The following is a 25,800-nucleotide window of genomic DNA, read 5'->3' as shown; positions in this document are numbered from 1 at the left end:
CATGGATATGCTGCCCACAAGACACTCATTTTAGACCTGAGGACACATGCAGATTGAAAGTGAGGGGATGGAGAACCATCTATCATGCTAATGGATGTCAAAAGAAAGCCAGAGTAGCCATACTTATATCAAACTAGATTTTAAAACAAAGACTGTAACAAGAGATGAAGAAGGGCATTATATCATAATTAAGGAGTCTATCCATCAAGAAGAGCTAACAATTATAAATGTTTATTGCCCCCAATGTGAAAGTACCCAAACATATAAGTCAATTAATCACAAACATAAATGACCTTATTGATAATAATACCGTAATTGTAGGTGACTTTACTACTCCACTTACAACAATGGACAGATCCTCTAGGCAGAAAATCAATAAGGGAACAACAGCTCTGAATGACACATGGGACCAGATGGACTTATCAAGATATATTCCGAACATTTCATACTAAAGCAATAGAATACACATTCTTCTTGAGTGCACATGAAACATTCTCCAAAACAGATCACATACTGGGTCACAAAGCATCCCTCAACAAGTACAAAAAGACTGACATACCACGCATATTTTCAGATCACAGTGCTATGAAACTTGAAATCAACCACAAGAAAAAACTTGGGAAGCCCCCAAATACATGGGAGGTTAAAGAACATCCTACTAAAGAATGAATGGGTCAACCAGAAATTAAAGAAGAAATTTAAAAATACATGGAAGCAAATGAAAATGAAAATATGACAGTACAAACCCTTTGGGATGCAGTAAAGGCAGTCCTAAGAGGAAAATACATTGCAATTCAGGTCTATCTCAAGAAGCAAGAAAGGTCCCAAATACACAACCTAACCTTACACCTAAAGGAGCTAGAAAAGCAGCAGCAAATAAAGCCCAAAGCCAGCAGAAGAGAAATAATAAAGATTAGAGAAGAAATAAATGATATAGAATCAAAAAAAAAAAAAAAAAAAAACCAGAACAATGACTCTAGGAGCTGGGTTTTTTTGAAATAAACAAAATTGATAAACCCCTAGCCAGACTTCTCAAAAAGAGAGAGGATCCAAATCGATAAAATCACAAATGAAAGAGGAGAGATGACAACCAACATCACAGAAATACAATTATCAGAGAATACTATCAAAATTACATGCCAACAAACTGGACAATCTGGAAGAAATGGGCAAATTCCTAGACACTCACACACTACCAAAACTCAAATGGGAAGCAACAGAAAATTTCAATAGACCCAGAACCAGCAAAGAAATTGAATCGGTTTTCAAAAAATCTCCCAAAAAAGAAGAGTCCTGGGCCAGATGGCTTCCCAGGGGAATTCTACCAGACATTTAAAGCAGAGTTAATACCTATTTTTCTCAAACTGTTCCAAAAATTAGAAACAGAAGGAAAGCTTTCAGACTTATTCTTTGAAGTCAGCATTCCCTTGATTCCAAAACCAGACAAAGGTTCCACTAAAAAGGAGAATTACAGGGGTGCGTGGGTGGCTCAGTCGGTTAGGCGTCTGACTTCGGCTTGGGTCAGGATCTCGTGGTTAATGGGTTCATGCCCCATGTTGGGCTCTGTGCTGACAGCTCAGAGCCTAGAGCCTGCTTTGGATTATGTTTCCCTCTCTCTCTGTCCCTCCCTGGGGGGGAGGCACTCACACCCTCTCTGTCACTCTCTCAAAAATAAACATTAAAAAAAATTTTTTTAAGGAGAATTACAGGCCAATATCCCTAATGAATGTGGATGCAAAAAATCTCAAGATACTAGCAAATCAAATTCAACAGTACATTAAAATAATTATTCACCATGATCAAGTGGGATTCGTTCCTGGGCTGTAGGGCTGGTTCAATATTTGCAAATCAACCAACGTGATACATCACATTAATAGAAGAAAGGATAAGAACCATATGATCCTATCAATAGATGAAGAAAAAACATTTGACAAAACACGGCATCCTTTCTTAATAAAAACCCTCAAGAAAGTCAGGATAGAAGGAACATACCTTAACATCATAAAAGTCATATATAAAAGGCCCAGAGCTAATATCATCCTCAAAGGGGAAAAACAGAGCTTTCCCCGAGATGAGGAACACGGCAGGGATGTCCACTCTCACCACTGCTGTTTAACATTGTATTGTAAGTCTTAACCTCAACAATCAGACAACAAAACTAAATAAAAGGCATCCGAATTGGCAAAGAAGTCAAACTGTCACTCTTTGTAGATGATAGTGGAAAACCCGAAAGACTCCACCAAAAAAACTGCTAGAGTTGATATAGGAATTCAGCAAAGTCACAGGATACAAAATCAATGTGCAGAAATCAGTTGCGTTTCTATACACCAATAATGAAGCAACAAAAAGAGATATCAGGGGATTGATCCCATTTACAACTGCACCAAAAACTATAAAATACCTAGGAATAAACCTAACCAAAGAGGTAAAAAAATCTGTATGCTGAAAACAATAGAAAGCTCATGAAAGAAATTGAAGAAGACACAAAGACATGGAAAAACATTCCATGCTCATGGATTGGAAGAACAAATATTGTGAAAATGTCGACACTACCCAAAGCAATCTACACATTCAATGCAATCCCTATCAAAATAGTACCAACATTCTTCTGAGAGCTAGAACAAACAATCCTAAAATTTGTGTGGAACCACAAAAGACCCCAAATAGCCAAAGTAATGCTGAAAAAGAAAACCAAAGCTGGAGGCATCACAATCCTCCTACAGACTTCAAGTCATATTACAAAGCTATAATCATCAAGACAGTATGGTACTGGCACAAAAACAGACACATAGATTGATGGAATACAGAACCCAGAAATGGACCCACAAATATACGGCCAACCTAATCTTCAACAAAGCAGGAAAGAGCATCCAATAGAAAAAACGGAGTCTCTTTAGCAAATGGTGCTGGGAGAACTGGACAACCATACGCAGAATGAAACTGGACCACTTTCTTACACCATACATAAAAATAAGTTCAAAATGAATGAAAGACCTAAATGTAAGATAGGAAACCATCAAAATCCTACAGGAGAAACCAGGCAGCAACCTCTTGATGCAGCAATTTCTTACTCAACAAGTCTCCAGAGGCAAGAAAAACAAAAACAAAAATGAACTACTGGGACCTTCTAAAAAGCTTCTGCACAGCAAAGGAAAGAATCAGTAAAATTAAAAGGTAACCAATGGAATTGGGAGAAGATACTTGCAAATGACATATCTGATAAAGGGTTCATACCTAAAATCTACAAAGAACTTAACAAACTCAACCCCCAAAAACAAATAATCCAGTGAAGAAATGGGCAGAAGACAAGAAGAGACACTTTTCCAAAGAAGATGTACAGATGGCAAACAGACACATGAAAAGATGCTCAACTCACTCATCATCAGGGAAATACAAATCAAAACCACAATGAGATACCACCCCACAACTGTCAGAATGGCTAAAATGAACAACTCAAGAAACAACAGTTGTCGGTGAGGATGTGGAGAAAGGGGAACCCTACTGCACAGCTGGTGGGAATGCAAACTGGTGCAGCCATCCTGGAAAACAGTGTGGAGGTTCCTCAAAAAATTAAAAATAGGGGCGCCTGAGTGGCTCAGTCAGTTGAGTGTCCAACTTCAGCTCAGGTCATGATCTCACAGTTCATGGTTCGAGACTCGTGTCAGGCTCTGTGCTGACAGCTCGGAGCCTGGAGCTGCCTCAGATTCTGTGTCTCCCTCTCTCTCTGCTCCTCCCCTACTCACACTCTGTCTCTCTCCCTCTCTCAAAAATAAATAAACATTAAAAAAAATTTTTTTTAAATGTGAATTGACTAAATGCTCTATTCAAAAGACAGAAGATGACTGAATGGATTAAAAAAAAAACCCATTTATACGCTGCCTACAAAAAACTTGTTACAGATCTAAAGATATATGCAGATTGAAAGTGAAGGGATGGAAAAAGATATCCTGTGCAAATAGAAGTGAAAAAAAAGTTAGGGTAGCAATACTTATAACAGACAGAATAGACTTTAAACAAACTGTAACAAGAGGCAAAAAAGGGTATTATTACATAGTGATAATGGGACCAAGCCAACAAGAGGATACAGCAATTATAAATATCTATGCACCCAGCACAGAGGCACCTAAAATATAAAGCAAATATTAACAGGCATAGAGAAATAGTAATACAGTAATAGTAGGAAGCTTTAACACCTCTCTTGTATTAATAGATAGATCATCCAGACAGAAAATCATTAAGAAAACAATGGCTCTGAATGACACATGAGGCAGATGGACTTAACAAATATTATAGAACATCCCATCAAAAAACATCAAAACACACCTTCTTTTCAGTTGCACATGGAGCATTTTCCAGGTTGGATCACATGTTAAGCCACAAAACAAATCTCAATAAATTCAGAAAGACTAAAATCACAGCAAGTATCCTTTCCATTCACAGTGAAATAAACCTAAAAAGAAAAAAAAAAAGTAGAAATCAAAAGATAACTAGATAAAAATGAAAATGGAAAGGCAACAGCTCAAAACCCAAGAGATGCAGCAAAAGCAGTTCTAAGAGGGAATTTCATAGTGATACAGGACCACCTGAAGAAAAAACAAAAATCTCTAAAAATAATCTAAACTTACACCTAAAGGAACTAGAAAAAGAACAAAGCCCAAAGTTAACAGAAAGAAGGAAATGATAAAGATCAGAAATAAAATGAAACAGAAATAAATGACATAGAGACCAAAAAATAGAAGAGAAAAAAAAATCAATGAAACTAAGAGCCGGTTCTTTGATCAGAAATAAAAGAAATAGAGACCATAAAACAGAAAAAAAAAATCAATGAAACTAAGAGTCGGTTCTTTGAAAGGATAAATTTGATAAAACTTTAATCAGACATATAAAAAAATATTGAGAGAAATCAAATAACATCAAAAATGAAACAGAAGAAGTTAAAACCCACACCTTACAAATACAAAGGATTATGAGAGACTACCACAAAAAGTTACATGTCAACAAACTGAACAACCTAGAAAAAAATGGATAAATTACTAGAAACATACAATCTTCCAAGACTAAATCAGGAATAAAAATTTTGAACAGAGCAATTTCCAGTAATGAAATAGAATCAATAATCAAAAAACTCCCAGGGCGCCTGGGTGGCTCAGTTGGTTGAGCATCCAACTCTTGGTTTCAGCTCAGGTCATGATCCCAGGGTCATGTGATTGAGCCCCGTGTCAGCTCTTCACTGAACAGGGAGCCTGCTTAAGAGTCCCTCTCCCTCTCAGGATGCCCGGATGGCTCAGTCAGTTAAGCATCCGACTGCTGACTCCGGCTCAGATCACGATCTCATGGTTTGTCAGTTCAAACCCCACATCAGGCTCTGTGCTGACAGAATGAAGCCTGCTTGAGGTTCATTTTCTTTCTCTCTCTCTCTTCTCCTCCCTAGCTTACTCACTCACTCACTCTCTCTCTCTCTCTCCCTCTCTCTCAAACTTTAAAAAAAAGAGATTCCCTCTCTCTCTCTCTCCCTCTGCCCCTCTTCCCCACTTGTATGCGCTCTAAAATAAAAAATATTTATTATCATAATCAAACTCTCAACAAACTAAAGTTGAGGACCAGATGGCTTCCCAGGTGAATTCTACCACACACATATAGAAGAGTTAATACCTATCTTTCTCAAGCTATTTCAAAAAACAGAAGAGGAAGGAATGCTTCCAAATTCATTCTACAAGGCCAGCATTACACCACTGGGACTGAAAGCAAAGAAAGACAAGACACTACAAAAGAAAGACAGAAAGAAAGGCAGAAAGAAAGACAGAAAGGAAATTAGACCACTGTCTCTGATAAACACAGATGCAACAATCCTCAAATATTTGCAAACCGAATTAAGAAAATACATTACAAGGATCATACACCACAATCAAGTGGGATTTATTCCCAGGAGGCAAGGATAGTTCAACATCTGCAAATCAATTAATGTTATACACCACATTAACAAAGCATAAAAATCATATGATCATCTCAATAGATGCAGAAAAAGCATGTGACAAAATTCAACATCGATTTATGATAAAAGTTCTCAACAAAGTGGGTTTGGAGGGGACATAAACATAGATCATGTAGGACACACCCAGAGCTAACATCATCATACTCAATAGTGAAAGCTGAAAGCTTCTCCTCTAAGATCAGAAATCAGACAAGGTGTACTCTCACCACTTTTATTCAAAATAGTCCTGAAAATCCTAGCCACAGGAACCAGATAAGAAAAAGAAAAAAAAGAAACCCAAATTGGAGAGGAAGAAGTAAAACTGTCACTATTTGCAGATGACATTACACTACATACAGAAAACTGTAAAGACTCCACCAAAACACTGTTAGAATAAATGAATTTGGTAAAGTTTCAGTTCAATAAAGGATACAAAATCAATAAACCAGTTGTGTTTCTACACACTAATAACAAACTAGCAGAAAGAGAAGACAACAATCCCATTTACAACTGCATCAAAAATAATAAAATACCTAGGAATAAATTTACCAAGGAGGTAAATTCACCCGTATTCTGGAAACTGTAAGACAGTAATGAAAGAAATTGAAGATGACAAAAATAAATGGAAAGATAGACCATGCTTCACAGACTGGAAGAATCACTATTCTTGAAATTTTTTTAATGTTTATTTGTTTTTTTAATTTTTTTTTAACATTGATTATTGAGAGACAGAGAAAGACAGAGCATGAGCAGAAGAGGGGCAGAGAGCAAGGGAGACACAGAATCCGAAGCAGGCTCCAGGCTGTCAGCACAAAGCCCGATGTGGGGCTCAAACCCACAGACCGTGAGATCATGACCTGAGCTGAAGTCAGACGCTCAACAGGCTGAGCCACCCAGGCATCCCAGAATTACTATTCTTAAAATGTCCATACCACCCAAAGCAATCTACAGACTCAGTGCAATCCCTATCAAAATACCAATAGTACTTTTCATAGAACTAGAACAAAGAATCCTAAAATGTGTGTGGAACCACAAAAGCCACCAAAGAGCCAAAGTAATCTTGACAAAGAAGAACAAAGCTGTAGGCATTACAATCCCAGATTATATATTTCAATATACAATCATATCGTATAATTCAAACTATACTATAAAGATAATCAAAATAGTATGGTACTGGCATAAAAACAGACACACAGATCAACAGAACAGACTAGAAAGTCTAGAAATGAACCCATACATATATGATCAATTAATTTATGACAAAGGAGTAGAGAATATACAATGGGAGTAGGACAGTCCCTTCAATAAGCGGTGTTGGTAAAACTGGACGGCCACATGCAAAAGAAAGAAATTGGATGACTACCTTCCACCATTCACAAAAACTAACTGAAGACGGATTAAAAACTTGAACGTAGGACCTGAAACCACGGCACTCCTACAAGAAAGCTCCTTGACGATGGCTTGGTGACAATTTTTTGGGCTTGACACCAAAAACAAAGGCAACAAAAGCAAAAATAAACAAGCAGGACTATATCAAACTACACGCACACAAAATGTTGTTGCACAGCAAAGGAAACCATCAACAAGTGAACCTACTGAATAGGAGACAATATTTGCAAATCATATATCTGATAAGTGGTTAATATCTAAAATATACAAAGAACTCATACAACTCAATGGCAGAAAACCAAAGAATCCAATTAAAAACATTGGCAGAAGATCTAAATATTTTTCCAAAGGCACACAGATGGCCAACACGTACATGAAAAGGGCATCAACATCATTAATCATCAGGGAAATGCGAATTAAAACCACTATGAGGTGTCGCCTCACACCTGCCAGAACGGCTAGCATCAAAAAGACCAGAAAGTACCAGTGTTGCCAAGGATGTGCACAAAAGGGAGCCTTGTACGCTGTTAGTGGAAGTGTAAATTGGTGCGGCTGCTACAGGAACCAGTACGGAGGTTCTTTAAAAAGTTCAGAACAGGAGGCGCCTCGGTGGCTCAGGAGGTTGAGCGTTCGACTTCGGTTCAGGTCATGGTCCACACTTCATGGGTTTGAGCCCCAACATCAGACTCTCTGCTGTTAGTGGAGCCTGCTTCAGATCCTCTGTCTGTCCCCCTCCCCCGCCCTTCCCCTGCGGTGCTCTCTCCCTCAAAAACAAAACAAACATTAAAAAAAAAAAAAGTCCAAAATAGAACTGCCCTATGATACAGATTCTCCTTCTGGGTACTTATCTGCAGAAAACGAAAACATAGCTTGAGAAGGTATCTGCACCCCCATGTTCACTGCAGCATTATTTACAATAGCCAAGATCCGAAAAGACCTAAGTGAGCACTGATGGATGAACTGATAAAGAAAATGTGGTGTATATACAATGGAACATGATTCAGCCACAAAAAGAAGGAAATCTTGCCATTTGCAACGACATGGATCTAGGGGGCATTATGCTAAGGGAAATGCGTCACATAGGGAAAAACAAGGATACTATCATCTCATGTATATGTGGAATTAAAAACAAACAAACAAACAAAAACCCAAGCTCATAGATACAGAGGGCAGATTTGTGGTTGCCAGAGGCCAGGGGTGGGGAGTGCGCAAAATGGGTGAAAGGGGCCAAAAGGTAAAGACTTGCAGTTGTAAAATAAATACGTCACAGGGATGTAACTAACATACAGCATGGTGACTATATAGTAATCCTGTATTGCATATATTTGAAACTTGCTAAGAGAGTAGATCTTAAAAGTTCTCATCACACACAAAAAATTTTTTTGCAATCAGTATGGTGACAGATGTTAACTATGCCAACTGTGGTGATCGTGTCTCAATATATACAAATACTGAATCATTATGTTGTACCTTTGAAACTAACAACGTTATATGTCAATAATACTTGGATTAAAACAAACAGTAACTTACCTCCATAAAATGCAGTTCCTTTTTCAATTAGGTTGCTTAGGCTGGGGGTGGGGAGGTAAGGGGAACTGAATCCTTTTAATCTATGGTTGAGCTGGGTCTGAGATTTTAGTATTTATTAGATTCGGTTCAAGATTGGATTAAAATCATTTTAGGGCAAGTTCAGAACCTACCCTTCAGGGGAAGTCGGGATCCGAGCACTGGTGAATCTTTCCAGATCCCTGAGCCGTGCAACTTAGCTGCCTGCTTCCTGAACTCAGGGATTTCTCTAAGTTACATTCTTGCTGCCAGCCAGGGAGCTGTCTTTGCTCTCCCAGAGCACCCTCTGCTGTCTGTGCCTTCAGGAGATCTGTCTGTCTCTCTCTCCCGTTACTCTGGACTCCACCTTCTGAAAGGCTGTTGCCTTGACCGCAGTGAAAACCTGGATGGCCACAGGGGAGCATGTGTCAGCTCTCCCGCCATGCCCGCAAGCCTGTGACAGCCCCACTGGACACTTGGTAAAAGCCTCCAGTGGCTCAGAGAGAGTTCTAGGAACTGTCCTGCCCCGCCTCTGGCCTTCGGAAGGCTTCATCCACCTCAGGACCATTCTTAGCTCTTTCCCTGACCCCAGGCTCAAGCATACTAACTACTTCCTTGGACTCAGCGAAGGCCCCTTGGAAAGAGGTGGCAGGGGGGTGGGGCCTCCCTCTGTGGCTGGGGCTCTTCAAAAATTCCAAATGGTCACTCCAGCCCATATGCAGTCAATAAAGTTTGGCTGGTTTCTCTTTACCGGTCTATCGCAGATTCTTCTTCCTCCTGCTGTCCAGCCACGGATGGAAGTATCTATGTGTCTCTGGGAAGGCTTTTTTTCTGGGAAGGCTCATTATGTTCTGGGTTTTAATCATCGAGATTTCTTTGTGTCCTCAGCTCTCTGGTGGGTTTCGAGAGAACTGCCAATTTTCTAGCTTCTCTGCCTTTTCTCCCCGGTAGGGTGGAAACACATCTAACTTTTGCCATTTTCAACATCCTCATAGAAAGTGGGAGTCCTTCTTATTCTTTTTGATGGGAGAAAAACAAGGCGGATAAAGGACTTGCACAAGGTTTAGAACTTGCAAAACAAACAGAAAACCTGTAATTTAAACGTGTATTTCCTGACTCCAAGTCCTGCATTCTTCGTACTGCACGACAGGTAGTAAAAGTCTATTTGTACCCGCCATTTAACCTCTCGGTGTTTCTAGTCTGTAAACTGAAGGGACTGTGCTAGAGAAAGTCAACGTCTTCTTCAAACCTAATACTTCAAGATTCAACGAAGTTTGTGTTTCTAAAATCTATAGCATCACACTATTTCTGAAAGCCTGTGTCTTCAGATTTCACATGCCTAATGAGGATCACAAATTTATCAAGTCCAAAACCGACACCTGCTTTCTTTATCCATTCCCTAAACTCACTCTTCCCTTGGTCCTCATCCCTGTACATGATGACTCCTTCCTATCACTCAGACTCAAATCATGGAAACCATCCTGGACTTTCTTTTCTTTTCTATTCCACCATGAATCTATCAACTAATCCTACGGATTACTGCAACAATAATGTCCTATCTGGTGTCCTCTGTTTTTGTCCTTTCTCCCCTCATTCAAACCCCAAACGTATTTTCCACAGTGCAGACAGAACGGTCACACCATGTCAACCTTCTTACACTCTGCCAAGTGCTTCCCCTTCCCTCAAAGGGAAAGACGAAGCCCTTCAAATGCCTCACGAATCCTGTGTGACTTGGCCTAACTAGCTTGATCTCACCTCCTACCCTGCACGCCGGTTCCGCTACACTCTGGCCACACGGGTGTCCTTGCTGTGCCTCCAGCACACCAGGCATGATTGGACCTTCGCACCTGTGTCCTCCCCTGAAATGGCCTTTCTCCGGGCATCCCTGTGACACACCCTCTGTTCAAATGTCACCTCCTCATCTCACCAGAGAGGCCTTCCCTTCCACCCATATAAAAAGCAACTCCTCCCTCCTGCCTCCCGCCCTCTCTCACCCAGCTTTGCTTTTCTCCAAAGAGCTCTCACCACCTCATCTGCACGCTTACGATGTCTTTCTGCCACCACAACATAAGCTCCCTAAGGTCAGGGCCTTGCCTGTTGTGTTGTTGGGTACCCACTGCCTACAAGAGTGACCGGCACACGGCAGCACACAATCAATATCTGCTGGAGAGAAAACCACAGGCCAGAAAATTTAATGGAAAGATAATCCATAGGGGCAACGCCGAAAAGCTGGGTGTGAACCTTGATTCTGACTCCACAAAAACTTCCCCAACCACCACCTGTTGTGCTTTCTTAGACCCCTCTGCTTCCATCCCACCGTCTCATAGCCACCCCAGTGCGGGAAGTCGTAGTAGGAGACCCCACACAGGGTAGAGCTGAGACACAAAATGAGGCCAGGAAGCAGAGGGAGAAGTGTAGCCCAATTCATGGCTGGCCGTATCCGGAGCTTTGGTTGCCTGCACAGTTGTTTTTTTTTTTTCCTCTAACGTTTTTATTTATTTTTGAGAGAGAGTGGGGGAGGGGCAGAGAGCGAGGGGAACAGAGGATCCCAAGTGGGCTCCATGCTGACAGCAGACAGCCTAACGCGGGACTTGAACTCATAAACCGCGAGGTCATGACCTGACCTGAAGCCGGACCCTTCACCATCTGAACCAGCCAGGTGCCCCTGGTTGTCTGCACTGTTGAGTGGGGAGGAAGGAAGCCAAGTAAATCCTGCAGGATGTCATTAAACAACATCATGATAGAGAGTATGTCATAAAATAAAAAACACGCTTGCTGGCTCAACTGATAAAACACTGACACTCTTAATCTCGGCAAAGTACATTCATGCCAGGCGCTGGGAACAATCTTCAGTTTGGAAAGAAGCCACGGTGTGATGGTTAAGATGCCAGACTTTGGAGACAGACTGGTTGAGTTCAAATCCAGGGCTCTGCCACGATGTGACATTGGACATGTGACCTCATTAAATCTGGGCCTGCTAAATGGGTATAATAATGTCAATCTCATAGGGATGTGGAAGGATTAAATGAGATAAATATGAAGTGATCACCCTAACACTGGACATTCTTAGAAGGGCTCTATGAAAAAGTTATTGTTACAGTTACTAAAAGTTATGCCTCACCCCCACCTCAGTGCAGACCACAGGGAGACCAAAATCGTCAACAGAAGGAAAATTTATAAACCTCTTCTTTTCATGATCTGTTAACATGGATCTCATTATATAAGCATATAAGCTCTCTTAATTGTAGCATTTGATGGCAAAGAAACCAAAACTGTCTGTAAACTTGGATATGTTTTATTGTAAAGTTTCCCCCCGACCTTGTGCTTCCCAATAACTCCGAGAAGTCCTAACTACAGACAATACAGAAAGAGGGCCAAAATAGTGGGAAAGTCCAAGTGAATGAATGAAGATTGGGAAAACAGTAGGATACGATGTTATTTTATATTTCCCCCTTAAAAAATCTGCTTTACACCCTAAAGTATTAGGCAACAGCAAAAAACATGATGACAACAGGTATCCACTGTCTATTTTGATCCATAGGAATCAAATTGCTGTCTTTTTGTAACAATTTTAGAACATACAACTAAAATATATGTAGAAAGTTACTACTGGGGAAAATCTCAGAAAATGTAACTTTATGTTTTAAAACAGATTCATTCTCTAAGTCTAAATGGCTTTATGTAAAACACTAGTCTTTGTGCTTCCCAAAAAGGATGTGCCAATTCCTGAATGCAAACCGAAATGACAGGAGAAACTTTCAAAGCTATTACAGTCATGAGTATGAACCCCAATCCAGTAATCTCTCTTCAGGGGAGGGAAAAGTAAGAAAAGAGAAGGCCTACTCTGTTCTGTAGCATCTAGCTCAGTGCCAGGAACCACAAAGTGCAAGTATTCATAAGTGCTCAAAAATATTAAAATCCAAGTAAGAAAGCAAATTCTGTAACATACACCTGGCATATAAATTAGGGAACACACACTGATACTCTATACATTCCGGTGTAATCCAGTGTTTACATAAGCAGGTTCTGAGACAATCTGCCTGGTTTTGCAAATCTCGCCTAATTTATCAGCTGGTTGACCTGCGCAAGTTTCTCTACCTCTCTGTGCCTCGATTTCCTCATCCCTAAAATGGGGAAACGGTATATTCCTCATAGGGCTATTGTGAGGGTTAAATAAGACATGTAAGGTGCTCGGTAAAATATCTCACGTAGAACGTACACAATAAATGCCAGGTGTCATTACAGAAGCCACAGAAGCGAGTGGCTTAATTGAAGACATTTTCATTGAGAAACAGTTGAGCAGAGTTCCAGATTCACGCGCAAAGTCACTCCTGTCAACAGCGAAAGTTGTATCTTATTTTCAAGCATTTAGTGAAGGGTCATGTTATGATCTCCGATGCAGTTTTGGGGTTCACACAGGCACCCTCATTCCGCCTCCGGTACCAACCATCCCCCCACTCCCCTTGGAGCCCAGGCATCGGCTCCTCACTCCCTTAAATCCTCTCCTCGAATGAAACCTTAATGCTTAAAAACAGACAAAAAGCAAAACATCTCTAAGTGTAGGAAAGCAGCCGCGAGTACACAAGTATAGCAGAATGCTTTTAAAGTAAATAAAACTCTAAAAGGCACAATAGTGAATCAAGGTGGGTGAGAATGGAAGGGGGAAGACAAAGGAGAAGAAAAGAAAAATGGGCAGCGGGAGGAACAGGAGACTTCAGAGGGCTGTGAAAATTTAATTCCTGAACATTCTTACTTTCTCCTGGCTATAACTGTAAGAGCTTTTCTCTCATAGACCGTATTAAAGTCACTGCAATATTTGACATTCCGATTTCTGTAAAATTCCTTTTCTGCAACTCTTGCCGGCTCCATTAATTTGTCACTTAAAAGCCATTCAGAATGAAAAAGAAGCATACGCAAAACAAAGCCCTGTTATTTGCGGGTAATGGTTTTTTCCCCACTATCAAAAGGCCACGCGTCTGGCAGTTGCTTTCTCAGAGTCAATGACAGATACAGACCAGCCAGCCGCCTTCTCCTACCGTGCCTCTCCCCACTTACTGAAAAGACAAAGCCTGCCGGGTTCCAAATGGTAGGCTTTCTCTCCAGGCCAACTGGCACTTGGGGAGCCCCCTGCCATCTCGGCTTATCAGCACTTGCACTAACCCTGCAGAGAAAGAGCAAATCTACACGAAATCACTGACGGTTAGAAAACCTGTTTCTGAAAACGAGGCATTTCCTTATTGTCCACCCCAAACGCCCCTCGCAGGCGCTGTACCAAAGCTGTGTCCCCAGCAGAGTTCGTTCAGTTCCTCTGCTCTTACACCCTTTGGAGCCCCCCCCCCCACCCCCACCCCGGGGGGAAACCACACCTTCGGTTAGCAACTCCTTGGACCCTGTCTGGTCAAGCCAACAGGGGGGCCGGGTCTTCAAGTGAGGCTTTCAAAGCGAGCTGACGGGGGCCAGGTGGTACGCCCACTCACAAGTTTAGGGAATCAAAGTGATCACTTAAGACGTTCACACACTGATCACAAATCGAATCTCTGAGGGGGCTGCTCGCAGAAAAAGCCTCCAGCTCACTGCCCCCATTTTTTCGGAAAAAAATCCAAAATTACACATCCACGTCTCCCAACTGCCAAAAGACCTGTACGAATGATGAACCGGGAAGAAATGCAGGTTGTGTGTCAGGTTATTTGCGTGTAATTGCGCAGGAACGAGACAGGTAGCACACAGACTGCAAAACAGGGTGGGCACACAGCTCCCTCTCTTCAAAAACAAAAAAAAAACCACACCCTCCCTGGGGGGCCTCCCAGGCTCGCCGCGGCCAAAGGCGTCACGCCGTCCGGCCGCCCACCGGGCGGGGGTCCCGGCGGAGGCCCAGACCTCGCCCTGCAGACAGCGCCGCGTCGCGGGCGCCACCCTCTCCCCCCGCCCCCACCGCCAGACGGGTGCCGGGCGGAGGGGGGAGGGGGGGTCCCCGGGCTCCCCCTCCCCCCGGGCCCGCCCCGCCCCGCAGCCCCGCAGGCCGCGGCCCGGCCTCCCCGCGACCCCGGCGCCGCCCGCCCGACCCCAGCAGCGGCGGCGCCGGGACCCGGCCCCGGGGCGGGGCCGGGCGGGGCCGGGCGCGGAGGCCCGGCCGGCGCGGGCCCCAGACTCACCATGGCCGAAGAGCCGCGAGCGCGCCCGCAGCCCGGAGTCACACGGCGCCGGCAACGCCCGTTGTCCTGGTGACGCCAGCTGGGCGTCCCGCCCCGTTCCCAAGGTGGGCTCCGAGGCGGCCATTGGCGGCCGGCGAGCACGTGACGCGCAGGGCGGGGCCGCGGGGCCCGCCCCCTGCGCCCCCGCCCCCTGCGCCCCCGCCCGGCCGGCGCCCGGGTCCTCGGCGCGCGCGAGGCCTCTCGGCCTTTCGGCCCGGGCGTGGGGCCCCGTCGCCCTGGTCACCTGGACGCCCCTCACCTGACCGGCTGCCCCGCTGGAAGAGACTTTGGTGGAGCTGCTTTGTTTCGGAGGCAGATTACACAGGTAACGCGCGGTTGTGAAGGGCTTCTGAAACTAACGAGAGCAAGAATTAAGTAAGAATCAAGCCACGCTGACTCCCTGCGCACATGACCCCTGCTTGTCTCCTCGTTTATCTGCTTCCCGTGAAGTGTGCATTATAACATGCTGTATTCTTAAAAATGCAAGCAAACCAGGGGCGCCTGGGTGGCTGTCGGCTAAGCCTCCGAGTCTTGGTTGCAGCTCAGGGCATGACCTCGTGGTTGGTGGTTTCGAGCCCCGTGTTGGGCTCCGCGCCGGCAGCCTGGAGCCTGCTGGGGATTCTCTCTCTGCCCTTCCCCTGCTCATGCTCTTTCTCTCTCCCTCTCTCAAAATAAATAAACTTAAAAAGAAAATAGAAGCGAACCGGAGGCACTGTTATAAGCTACTTCTTTTGGATAAAAATCATCTTTGCACGCCGTTGCGTGTGTCTACTCCAGGTTAGTAAATCCATTGGCAATTTCTTGGATGTGCTTAATATGGTTGAAGGGAACTTTCGATATCCTCACATCCAGCCCGTTAAATCTATGGAGATATGTCCAAAAGCCAATCTGGCATCTCCCTTTGAATGTCTAACAGGTATCTCAAACTGAATATAGGCCACATACGACTTTTGAGCCAAATGTCATACTCACTCTCCAGTGTTCCTCATCCCGGCAGAAGTTCCCGCTTCCCCCTTGGTTCTTCAGGACAAAAACCTAGGAATCATTCTCGATTCTCTCCTTTCCGCACGTTCTGGAATCTATCTTTAAATAAAACCTGAATCTGTCCTTTTGTCACTATCTCCAGCTCACAGTCACCATCATCTCTTGCCTAAGTTAGTCTCTGTGCCACCTGTCTTCTCTCCTACAGCCTACACAAAAGCAGCGTTTCAGTGGCTTCTCACGGCACTTAGGAAGAAGATCCAAACTCTTCCTGGTGGGGGTCTTGCCTCCTGCACTGACTCACTTCATCTCCTACCACTCTTCCCCCTTCCAGTCCACACTAGCCACGCCTTATTTCCCCGGGTTCCTCAATCGTGTCCGACACTTTCCTGCTTAAGATTCAGCAATAGCTGCTTCCCATATTTGGAATATTCTTCCTCCAGAACTCCGCATTGCCCACTTCTTTGCTTGAAACAGGTGGGCTGTCTCCTCAAATGTCATCTTCAACGAAGCCTTCCCTGACCATTCAATCGGAAATATCTCACCCCAGTTCCTTTCTCACCTCAGCCAACCTCTCTTATAACTGTCTTGTTTTCAAAATACCTAGTACTCCTTGAGATCATCTTTTACAATTTTTGGTATATTCATTACTGCCCGTCTCTTCACCCTGGAATGCAAGATGTCTATCTTGTTCCCTCCCTATGTTCCTACTGTTTCGAACAGTTCCTGACTTATAGTGGATGTTCAATAAATATTGATGATTGATTGATTGATTGAATGAATGAACATCTGTTCTCAGACTGGATGAAGATACAAAAGAGAACATGACCTGTCAAAATGGAGAGTGTGATAGAAGAAGAAAAACTGTAATTACTGATACGTTTTATCTATTTTAACATAAAATATTCATATAAGTAGTAAAATATAAATGTACACTTTTTCAAAAGTGAACACTTATGTAAATACCACCTAGGTCAAGAAATGGAACATTGCGAAAAGCAACGAAGAACTCGTGTCCTTTCCCAGTGTTAAACCCCCCTTTTCCAAGCGACCACTATCTTAATATTTATAGAAAACGCTTTCTTGCTATTCTTTATATAATTTTATAATTCATTAATTCTCATTTCTATAATGTATTCCATTGAATGTGTACACAAGAATATATCCATTCCACTGTTGATAGGCATTTAGGTTGTTTGGGTTACTTACTGTTTAGGACTATTTTATTTTATTTCATTTTTTAAGTGTTTATTTATTTTTGAGAGAGAGAGAGAGAGAGAGAGAGAGACAGCATGAGTGGGGGGGGGGGGCAAAGAGAGAGGGAGACACAGAATCTGAAGCAGGCTCCAGGCTCTGAGCTGTCAGCACAGAGGCTGACGCGGGGCTCGAACCCATGAACTGCGAGATCATGACCTGAGCTGAAGTCAGCCGCTTAACCAGGTGAGCCACCCAGGTTCCCAGGACTATTTTTATTTATTTATTTATTTATTCATTCATTCATTCATTTATTTATAATGTTTTTGGGGTTTTTTTTTACTTTCTATGATTTATTTATTTTTTATAATTTACATCCAATTTAGTTAGCACATGGTGCAACAATGATTTCAGGAGTAGATTCCTTAGTACCCCTTACCCATTTAGCCCATCTCCCCTCCCACAACCCCTCCAGCAACCCTCTGTTTGTTCTCCATATTTAAGAGTCTCTTACGTTTTGCCCCCCTCCCTGTTTTTATATTCTTTTTGTTTCCCTTCCCTGTGTTCATCTGTTTTGTCTCTTAAAGTCCTCATATGAGTGAAATCATAGGATATTTGTCTTTCTTTGACTGACTCATTTCACTTAGCATAATACCCTCCCATTCCATCCACGTAGTTGCAAATGGCAAGATTTCATTCTTTTTGATTGCCTAGTAATACTCCATTGTGTGTATATATATGTATATATACACATATGTATATATACCACATCTTCTTTATCCATTCATCCATTGATGGACATTTGGGCTCTTTCCATACTTTGGCTATTGTGGATAGTGCTGCTATAAACATGGGGGTGCATGTGTCCCTTTGAAACAGCACACCTGGATCCCATGGACAAATGCCTAGTAGTACAATTGCTGGGTCGTAGGGTAGTTCTATTTTTAATTTTTTGAGGAACCTCCATACTGTTTTCCAGAGTGGCTGCACCAGTTTCCATTCCCAATTGTTTATTCATTTTTTGAGAGAGAGAGAGAGAGAGAGAGAGAGATTGGGAGACACAGAATCCGAAGCAGACTCCAGGGTCTGAGCTGTCAGCACAGGGCCCGATGCGGGGCTGGAACTCACGAACCAGGAGGTCATGACCTGAGCCGAAGTCGGCCGCTCAACCGACTGAGCCACCAGGTGCTCCACCCCAGGACTATTTTAAAACAATGCAATTATGAGCATTTCTCCTTGTGCATGGGAGTACTCATTTCTCTGGATGAGGGTTTCTTAACCTTGGCAATTTCTTAACCTTGGCCAGTGGCATGGCCCCAGTTGTTTAAACCAAAAATGTTTCCAAGTGTTTCCATATGTTACTGGAGAAGAACTGCTCCCCTACGAGAATCACTGATCTAGGGTAAGAACAAGCAGCAGAATTCCTGGTTTGTATACCTTTAGATTTACCACATGGTGGCAAAGTGTTTTCCAAAGTACTTTCAAGAGAAGTGACTTGGAATTAGCAGAGTAGAGAGCTCCAAGAATGGGTCCCTTGCAAGAACTGGTCTTCCCAGAAAGAATCCAGCTAGCCAAAAACTGACACAGGCGACATTTTTGGAACTCCGGAATCCAATCAAATACATGTGTCAAGTCGCGAGCGCCTCATGGGGGGAGAAGCAGCTGAATTTTGGTAGGAGGCACTGTGTAGTTTTTGCTTGCCTGCCTAGCATCCTTTATTCCTGAGCTCATCAGCAGCCTTGTGGACAATGGCCCATGTTCCTGGTACAATGTATCAGTGCCACGGAAAGCAACATGGACATCATTCTCCAAAACTGTGGTCGTGAATTTGACCCGTCTGGTGGTTGCTTAAGGGACCAGTGCAGAGACTGATCGTTATTTTGCCTCAGGTTGGAGTAGCTTTCTGTGTGGCATCCGACAGAAGCATTTAAAGACATATGCTACCTGTTGCTGACTGGGGTAAGGAATGAAGGGTGAAGCAAATAGCATGACAGGCCCAAAGGCCTGGGTACCAGAAGTCTGAGGAGGAAGGTTCTTGGGAGACAAGATCAGTAAAGGACTACCGTGTGCACTGGGGGATCTGGAGGGCAGTGTGCATGCCCAGGGACAGACACATACTCAGAAAAGACCCGAGAGGACTCTAGACTTATAGCTCTGACTGATCTTTGGACTACATTTAAGTAGGAAGTGAAGGCTAAGGCAGAGTTGTCATCAGCTTGGCTTAGCATTGAAGGTGCATCCTAGCTCAGAGCCAATATGCAAACACCCAGAAAGGTTTGTTGTTTGTTGTTGTTGTTGTTGTTGTTTTCTTTTCTTTTCTTTTTGTCTTTAGGCACTTAAGGAAATACATTCTGTCCCCTGGCTGACTGCTGAGATAACAGAACAGAGACTTCAGTGAGCATATGTGACAAGTAGTACAATCCTTTGCAAAAACAGTTTGGAAATGGAAAACTCTGACCTTCTGTGATCCACACCAGAAACCCTGTGGGAAGGGAGAGAATCCATAGAGATGGCTTGGGGGACAAGTGGACAGGGTACAGAGATGATTTCTAAACGGTATGAGGTTTCTTTTCGAGGTGAGCAAAATGTTCTAAAACTGTGGTGACAGTGGCACGTATCTGTGAATGTACGAAAAACCACTGACTTGCACAGTTTAAATTAGTGAAATGCATGCTATGTAAATTATATCTCAATAAAGCTGTTTTTTTTAAAGCTATGTTGTTGGCTCATACACATGCTTTTTTTATGTTTATTTTGAGAGAGTGTGTGTGTGTGCGTGAGTGGAGGAGGGGCAGAGAGAGAGAGAGAGAGAGAGAGAGGGAGAGAGAATCCCAAGCAGGCTCCACACTGTCAGCACAGAGCCACAAACCATGAGATCATGACCTGAGCCAAAATCAAGAGTCAGACACTTACCTGACTGAGCCACCCAGGTGCCTCAGCTCATATACATTCTTACTCTAACATATTCCTGGTAATTTATCTTTGTATCAGTATGAACTATCCCTCTGGGTCCTGAACTTTTCTCTTTGAATCCCATTTACTTTTCCCCCTGCTTTATTGGTGTATAACTGATAATTAAACATAATACATATTTAAGATGTACAACTTCATGATTTGATTTCTATAGGTGTACATTGTGAAGTAATCATAACAATCAAGTAAATTAACACAGTCATTGCCTCAGAGTTACCATTTCCTTTCCTTTGTGTGTGTGTATGTGTGTGTGTGCTAAGAACATGTAGGATCTTCCCTCCTAGCAAAGTTTAAGTACACAATGTGTTACCGTTAACTAGAATCACATTATTGCACATTAGCTCTCCAGAACTTACTCATCTTGCATAACTGAAACTTTGTGCCCCTTGACCAACGTCTCTCCATTTGCCTCTACCCCCAGCCCTGGTAACCACCATTCTATTCTCTGCCTTTATGTATCTGACCACTGATAGATGCCACATGTAAGTGAGATCATACAGTATTTGTTTTTCTGCATCCGGTTTCTTTCAATTAGCATTATGCCCTCCAGGTTCATTTATGTGGTCACAAATGGCAGGATTTCCTTCTTTTTAAAGACCAAATAATATTCCATTGTGCAATATACAGATTTCCCTATCCTAAAAGTTTATATGGCTGTATTTATGTATATAATTGGGCTTTTTGTGACTGGCTTCTTTAACTTGGCGCATTTTCAAGATTCGTCCAAGTTGTAGCATATATCAGTACTTCATGATTTTTTATGGCCAGATAATATTCCACTGAATGGACATACCACTTTTTGCTTATACATTTCTCTATTGACAGACATTTCAGTTGTTTCCATCTTTTGGCTATTGTGAGCAATGCTCCTATGGACATTCTTGTACAAGTTTTTGTAGGGACACATGTTTTCATCTGACTTAGGTATATGCCTAGGAGTAAAATTGCTAGATCATATGGATCAAACTCTATGGTTAAGCATTTGGGGGAGCATTTGTTTCCCAAAGTGGCTACCGCATTTTAATTTCTACTTGTAGTGAATGAGGATTATAATTTCTCCACAGCCATGTCAACACTTGTTATTTTTTCTTTTTTCTTTCTTTTCTTTTTCTTTTTCTTTTTCTTTTTTTTTTTTTTTAGAGAGAGCATGCATGTGGGGGAGAGGAAGAGGTAAGGAGAGAGGATGTTAAGCAGTCTCCATGCTGAACGTGCAGGGCTCAATCCTATGACCCTGGGGTCATGACCTGAGCAAAACTCAAGAGGCAGAGACTCAACCAACTGAGCCACCCAGATGCCCCAACACTTGTTATTATCTCACTTTTGATTCTAACCATCCTAGTGGGTGTGAAGTGATATTTCATTGTGGGTTTTTTTTTTAAGTTTTTAAAAAATATTTTAAGTACAATTCACTCCCCAAGATGAGTCTTGAACTCACAACCCCAAGTTCAAGAGTTGCATGCTCTACCAACTGAGCCAGCCAGGCCCCCTAAACTGTGGTTTTAATTTACATTTTCCTGATGACTAATGATGGCCGAGTATCTTTTCAAGTGCTTACTGGCACTTACTGGTTTTTTATATCTTCCTTGGAGAAATGTCTATTTATACCCTTTGCTCATTTTTTTCTTTTTTTTTTTTTTTTAATGTTTATTTCTTTTTGGGAGAGAGAGAGACAGACAGACAGAGAGAGACAGAGCACAAGCAGGGGAGGGGCACAGAGAGAGGGAGACACAGAATCCAAGGCAGGCTCTAGGTTCTGAGCTGTCAGCACAGAGCCCAACATGCGGCTCAAGCTCAAGGACTGCAAGATCATGACCTGAGCCGAAGTCAGACGCTTAATCCACAGGCACCCCTGCTCATTTCTAATCAAGGTAGCTATCCTGTTTTCTTTTGTTGTAGGTGCTTTTGGTATCATATTTTAAGAATCTTTTGTCAAATCCAAGGTCATGAAGATTTATCTCTATGTTTTCTTCTAAGAGTTTTTAGCTTTTACATTTGGATCTTTGATCTATTTTGAGTTAATTTTTGCACATGACATGAGGTAAGGGTCCAACTTCATTCTTTTTCATCTTGACATCCAGTTATCCCAACATCGTTTCTTGAAAAGACTGTTCTTTTCCCCACTGAATGGTCTTGGCACCCTTTTGAATATCAGCAGACCACAGATGTATAGGTTTATTTCTGGACTCTCAATGTTATTCCGTTAACAACAGAGCTTTAAGTTACATCTCACAAAAATTGACAAATGTGACTGAGATGCACATTTTTTCAAATACACAAAATGTTCCCTTAATCAGGAAAGGCCACCACGGAGAGCTACAAAGCCTCCATACTATGCTACCATAAGGGGCATTAGTCACATAAATTAGGACATAATTAGTACCCCTAGAGTTGTGCAACATGATATCCCTGCCCAAAATTAATCATAGTAGGACATCAAGGATGTTGTTTGAAATTCTTTAAAAAACCCTACTGACCAAAAACTATCCACTGACCATGGTACAATAAAATTCGACAAATGACAAAACATAACCATAAATTGAAGACCTAACAGGCAGATTTGAATCAATCATGGTTGAGGGATGAAATAAAACTTGAAATAAAAATATTTAGAACTAAACAAAATGAAGTAATATGGATGCATACTTGTGGGTATCAGCCGATGCAGTAGGTAGAGGAAATGTTATTACCATTAAATCATTAAGTAAAAAACAAAACAACAAAAACAAAGCAGAAGAAACTAGAAAAAGTACACAAACCTAAAGTACATTGAAGAGGGGCTCCTGGATGACTCCGTCAGAAGAGCATGTGACTCTTGATCTCGGGGTCACGAGTTTGAGTCCCATGTTGGGTGTAGCAATTACTTAAATAAATAAAACTTAAAGAAAAATTATGTTGAAGGAAAAACTAGTAAAAATGAAGGAAGTTTAAGACGACAAAGGACAAATCACAGGTTAGGAGAATATATTTGCAAAAAAACACATCTGATAAAGAACTTGTAACCAAAATATACAAAGAACTTTTAAAATTCAGTAAGAAAACAATCCAATTTAAAAATGTGCAAAAGGGACGCCTGGGTGGCTCAGTCGGTTGGGCGTCCGACTTCGGCTCAGGTCATGATCTGGTGGTCCGTGAGTTCGAGCCCCACGTCGGGCTCTGTCCTGACAGCTCAGAGCCTGGAGCCTGTTTCAGATTCTGTGTCTCCCTCTCTGACCCTCCCCCATTCATGCTCTGTCTCTCTCTGTCTCAAAAATAAATAAACGTTAAAAAAAATTTTTTTTTAAATAAATAAATAAAAAATAAAAATGTGCAAAAGATCTGAACAGACACTTCACCAGAGACTACATGCAGAAGGCAAATAAGCTTATGAAAAGACACTCAACATCATATGCCGTACAGGAATTGCAAGTTAAAACAACAATGAAATACCACTGTATACCTAGTAGAATGGTTAAAGGCTAATGGAGATGCAGAGCAACAGGAACTGTTGGGAACGTAAAGTGGTAAAGCCACTTCGAAGACAGGTTAGCAGGGTTTTGTTTTTTTTTTTAATGTTTATTTTTGAGAGACAGAGCATGAGCAGGGGAGGGGCAGAGAGAGAGGGAGACCCAGAATCTGAAGTGGGCTCCAGGCCCTGAGCTGTCCGCACCGAGCCCAACGTGGGGCCTGAACTCATGAACCGTGAGATCATGACCTGAGCCGAAGTCGGACGCTTAACCGACTGAGCCTGGCGACCCCAGGTTAGCAGTTTCTTATAAAACTAAACATACTCTTATCATATGACCCAGCAATTCTACTCTTTGGTATTTACCGCAACGAGTCAAAAGTGTATGTTCACACAAAAACCTGCATAATTATTCATTATTGCCCAAACTTGGAAGCAATGAAGATATACTTCAGTAGATGAATGAATGGTACTGTGTTACATCTCTTCAATGGGATATTATTAGCATAACAACAAATGACATGAGGAGACATCAAAGAATCTTTACTGTCTATTGGTAAGTGCAAGAAACCAAACTTACTATACATAAGTATAGCTTACGTACTATAAGACTTCAAGTACATAACATTCTGGGAAACGCAAAAGTATAAAGACAGTTAAAAGATCAATGGTTGTCAGGAGTGCGGGGGAGCACAGGGGATTTTTAGTGCAGGGAAAGGATTCCGTACGGTACTGTAATGGTGGACACATGTCATCCACTTGTCAAACCCTTAGAACTACACAGTACAAAGAGAGACACCTTTATTATGCTAAGTGATGTAAGTCAGACACAGAAGGACAAATACCAAACGGTCTCACTTATATGTGGAATCTAAACAAAATAAACAAGCCAAAGAGCAGAAACAGACACGTAAATAAAGAAAACAAATAGGTGGTTGCCAGAGGGGAGGGTGGGGGGATGGGCAAAATAAGTGAAAGGGAATGGGAGGTACAGGCTTCCAATTATAGAATGAGTAAGTCATGGCAGGGAAGGTTACCTATAGGGAATACAGCGTTGTGTGGTGACAGAGGGTAGCCACACTCACGGTGAGCACAGCACAAAGTATAGACTTGCCCAATCACCGTGTCGCACACCTGAAACTAATGTAACTTGTGTGTCAACCATACCCCAATTGGAAAAAAAAAAAAAAAAAAAAAAAGACTAAACCCTAATGTAACCTATAGACTTTAGTTAATCATAATGCATTGGTTCAGGGGCGCCTGGGTGGCGCAGTCGGTTGAGCGTCCGACTTCAGCCAGGTCACGATCTCGCGGTCCGTGAGTTCGAGCCCCGCGTCAGGCTCTGGGCTGATGGCTCGGAGCCTGGAGCCTGTTTCCGATTCTGTGTCTCCCTCTCTCTCTGACCCTCCCCCGTTCATGCTCTGTTTCTCTCTGTCCCAAAAATAAATAAAAAACGTTGAAAAAAAAAATTAAAAAAAAAAAAAAATGCATTGGTTCATCGGTGGTAACAAATGTACCACAGTGATGCAAGATGTTCAGAATAGGGGAAATTGTGAGGGAATGGCCTGGGGTGGGGTGGGGTTGGGCAGGAGATAGAAAATATATGTGAACTCTGTGCCGTCTGCTCAATTTTTCTGTAAACAAAAGAGCTCTAAAATATTAAAGTCTCTTAATTAAAAAAAAAAGTCAGAAATTCATCACAGGGAGAAAAATAGAGTTGAAGAGAACCAGAATGTGGTTTTTTTGAGAAAATTAGTAAAATAGTTAACTCCTGATAATATTGATCAAGTCAAAAAGGGAGGTGGGGATGCCTGGGTGACTCAGTTGGTTGGGCATGCGACTTCGGCTCGGGACATGATCCCACGGTTCGCGGGTTCAAGCCCCACATTGGGCTCTGTGCTGACAGCTCAGAGCCTGGAGCCTGCTTGGGACTCTGTGTCTCCCTCTCTCTCTGCCCCTCACCCACTTGCACTCAGTCTCTCTCTGTCTCTCAAAACTAAATAAACATTAAAAAAAAATTTTTTTAAGGGAGAAAGCGCACGTAAAAACATTACAGACATTTTATGAGAAAAACAATAGATAATACCAGGAATAATTTTGCACTAATAAATTTG

At 42.3% G+C, this 25,800-nt stretch overlaps 1 protein-coding gene across 9 annotated transcripts in view; it reads right to left on the bottom strand.

Moving 5' to 3' along the window:
- FBXL2 (F-box and leucine rich repeat protein 2) overlaps positions 1-15,112 on the bottom strand; it is a 132,384-nt gene extending 117,272 nt beyond the window's left edge. For 8 of the 9 annotated variants that reach the window (XR_006207518.1, XR_006207519.1, XM_042956356.1 and 5 more), the window contains exon 1: positions 15,058-15,079. Coding sequence is in view for 1 of the 9 variants with exons in the window: in XM_042956358.1 (XP_042812292.1) it covers positions 15,058-15,060 (3 nt within the window). In the remaining 8 variants the exon portion in view is untranslated. Of the gene's footprint in view, positions 1-15,057 lie in introns of all 9 variants that reach the window. The other variant, XM_042956358.1, reaches the window with a different exon arrangement.
- Between the last annotated feature and the right edge of the window lie 10,688 nt (positions 15,113-25,800).

This window comes from Panthera tigris, chromosome C2 (assembly GCF_018350195.1).
Source record: "Panthera tigris isolate Pti1 chromosome C2, P.tigris_Pti1_mat1.1, whole genome shotgun sequence".
NCBI classification, from domain to species: domain Eukaryota; kingdom Metazoa; phylum Chordata; class Mammalia; order Carnivora; family Felidae; genus Panthera; species Panthera tigris.
The sequence above is the reverse complement of the archived record's forward strand: the minus strand, read 5'-3'. Positions and strand labels throughout refer to the sequence as shown.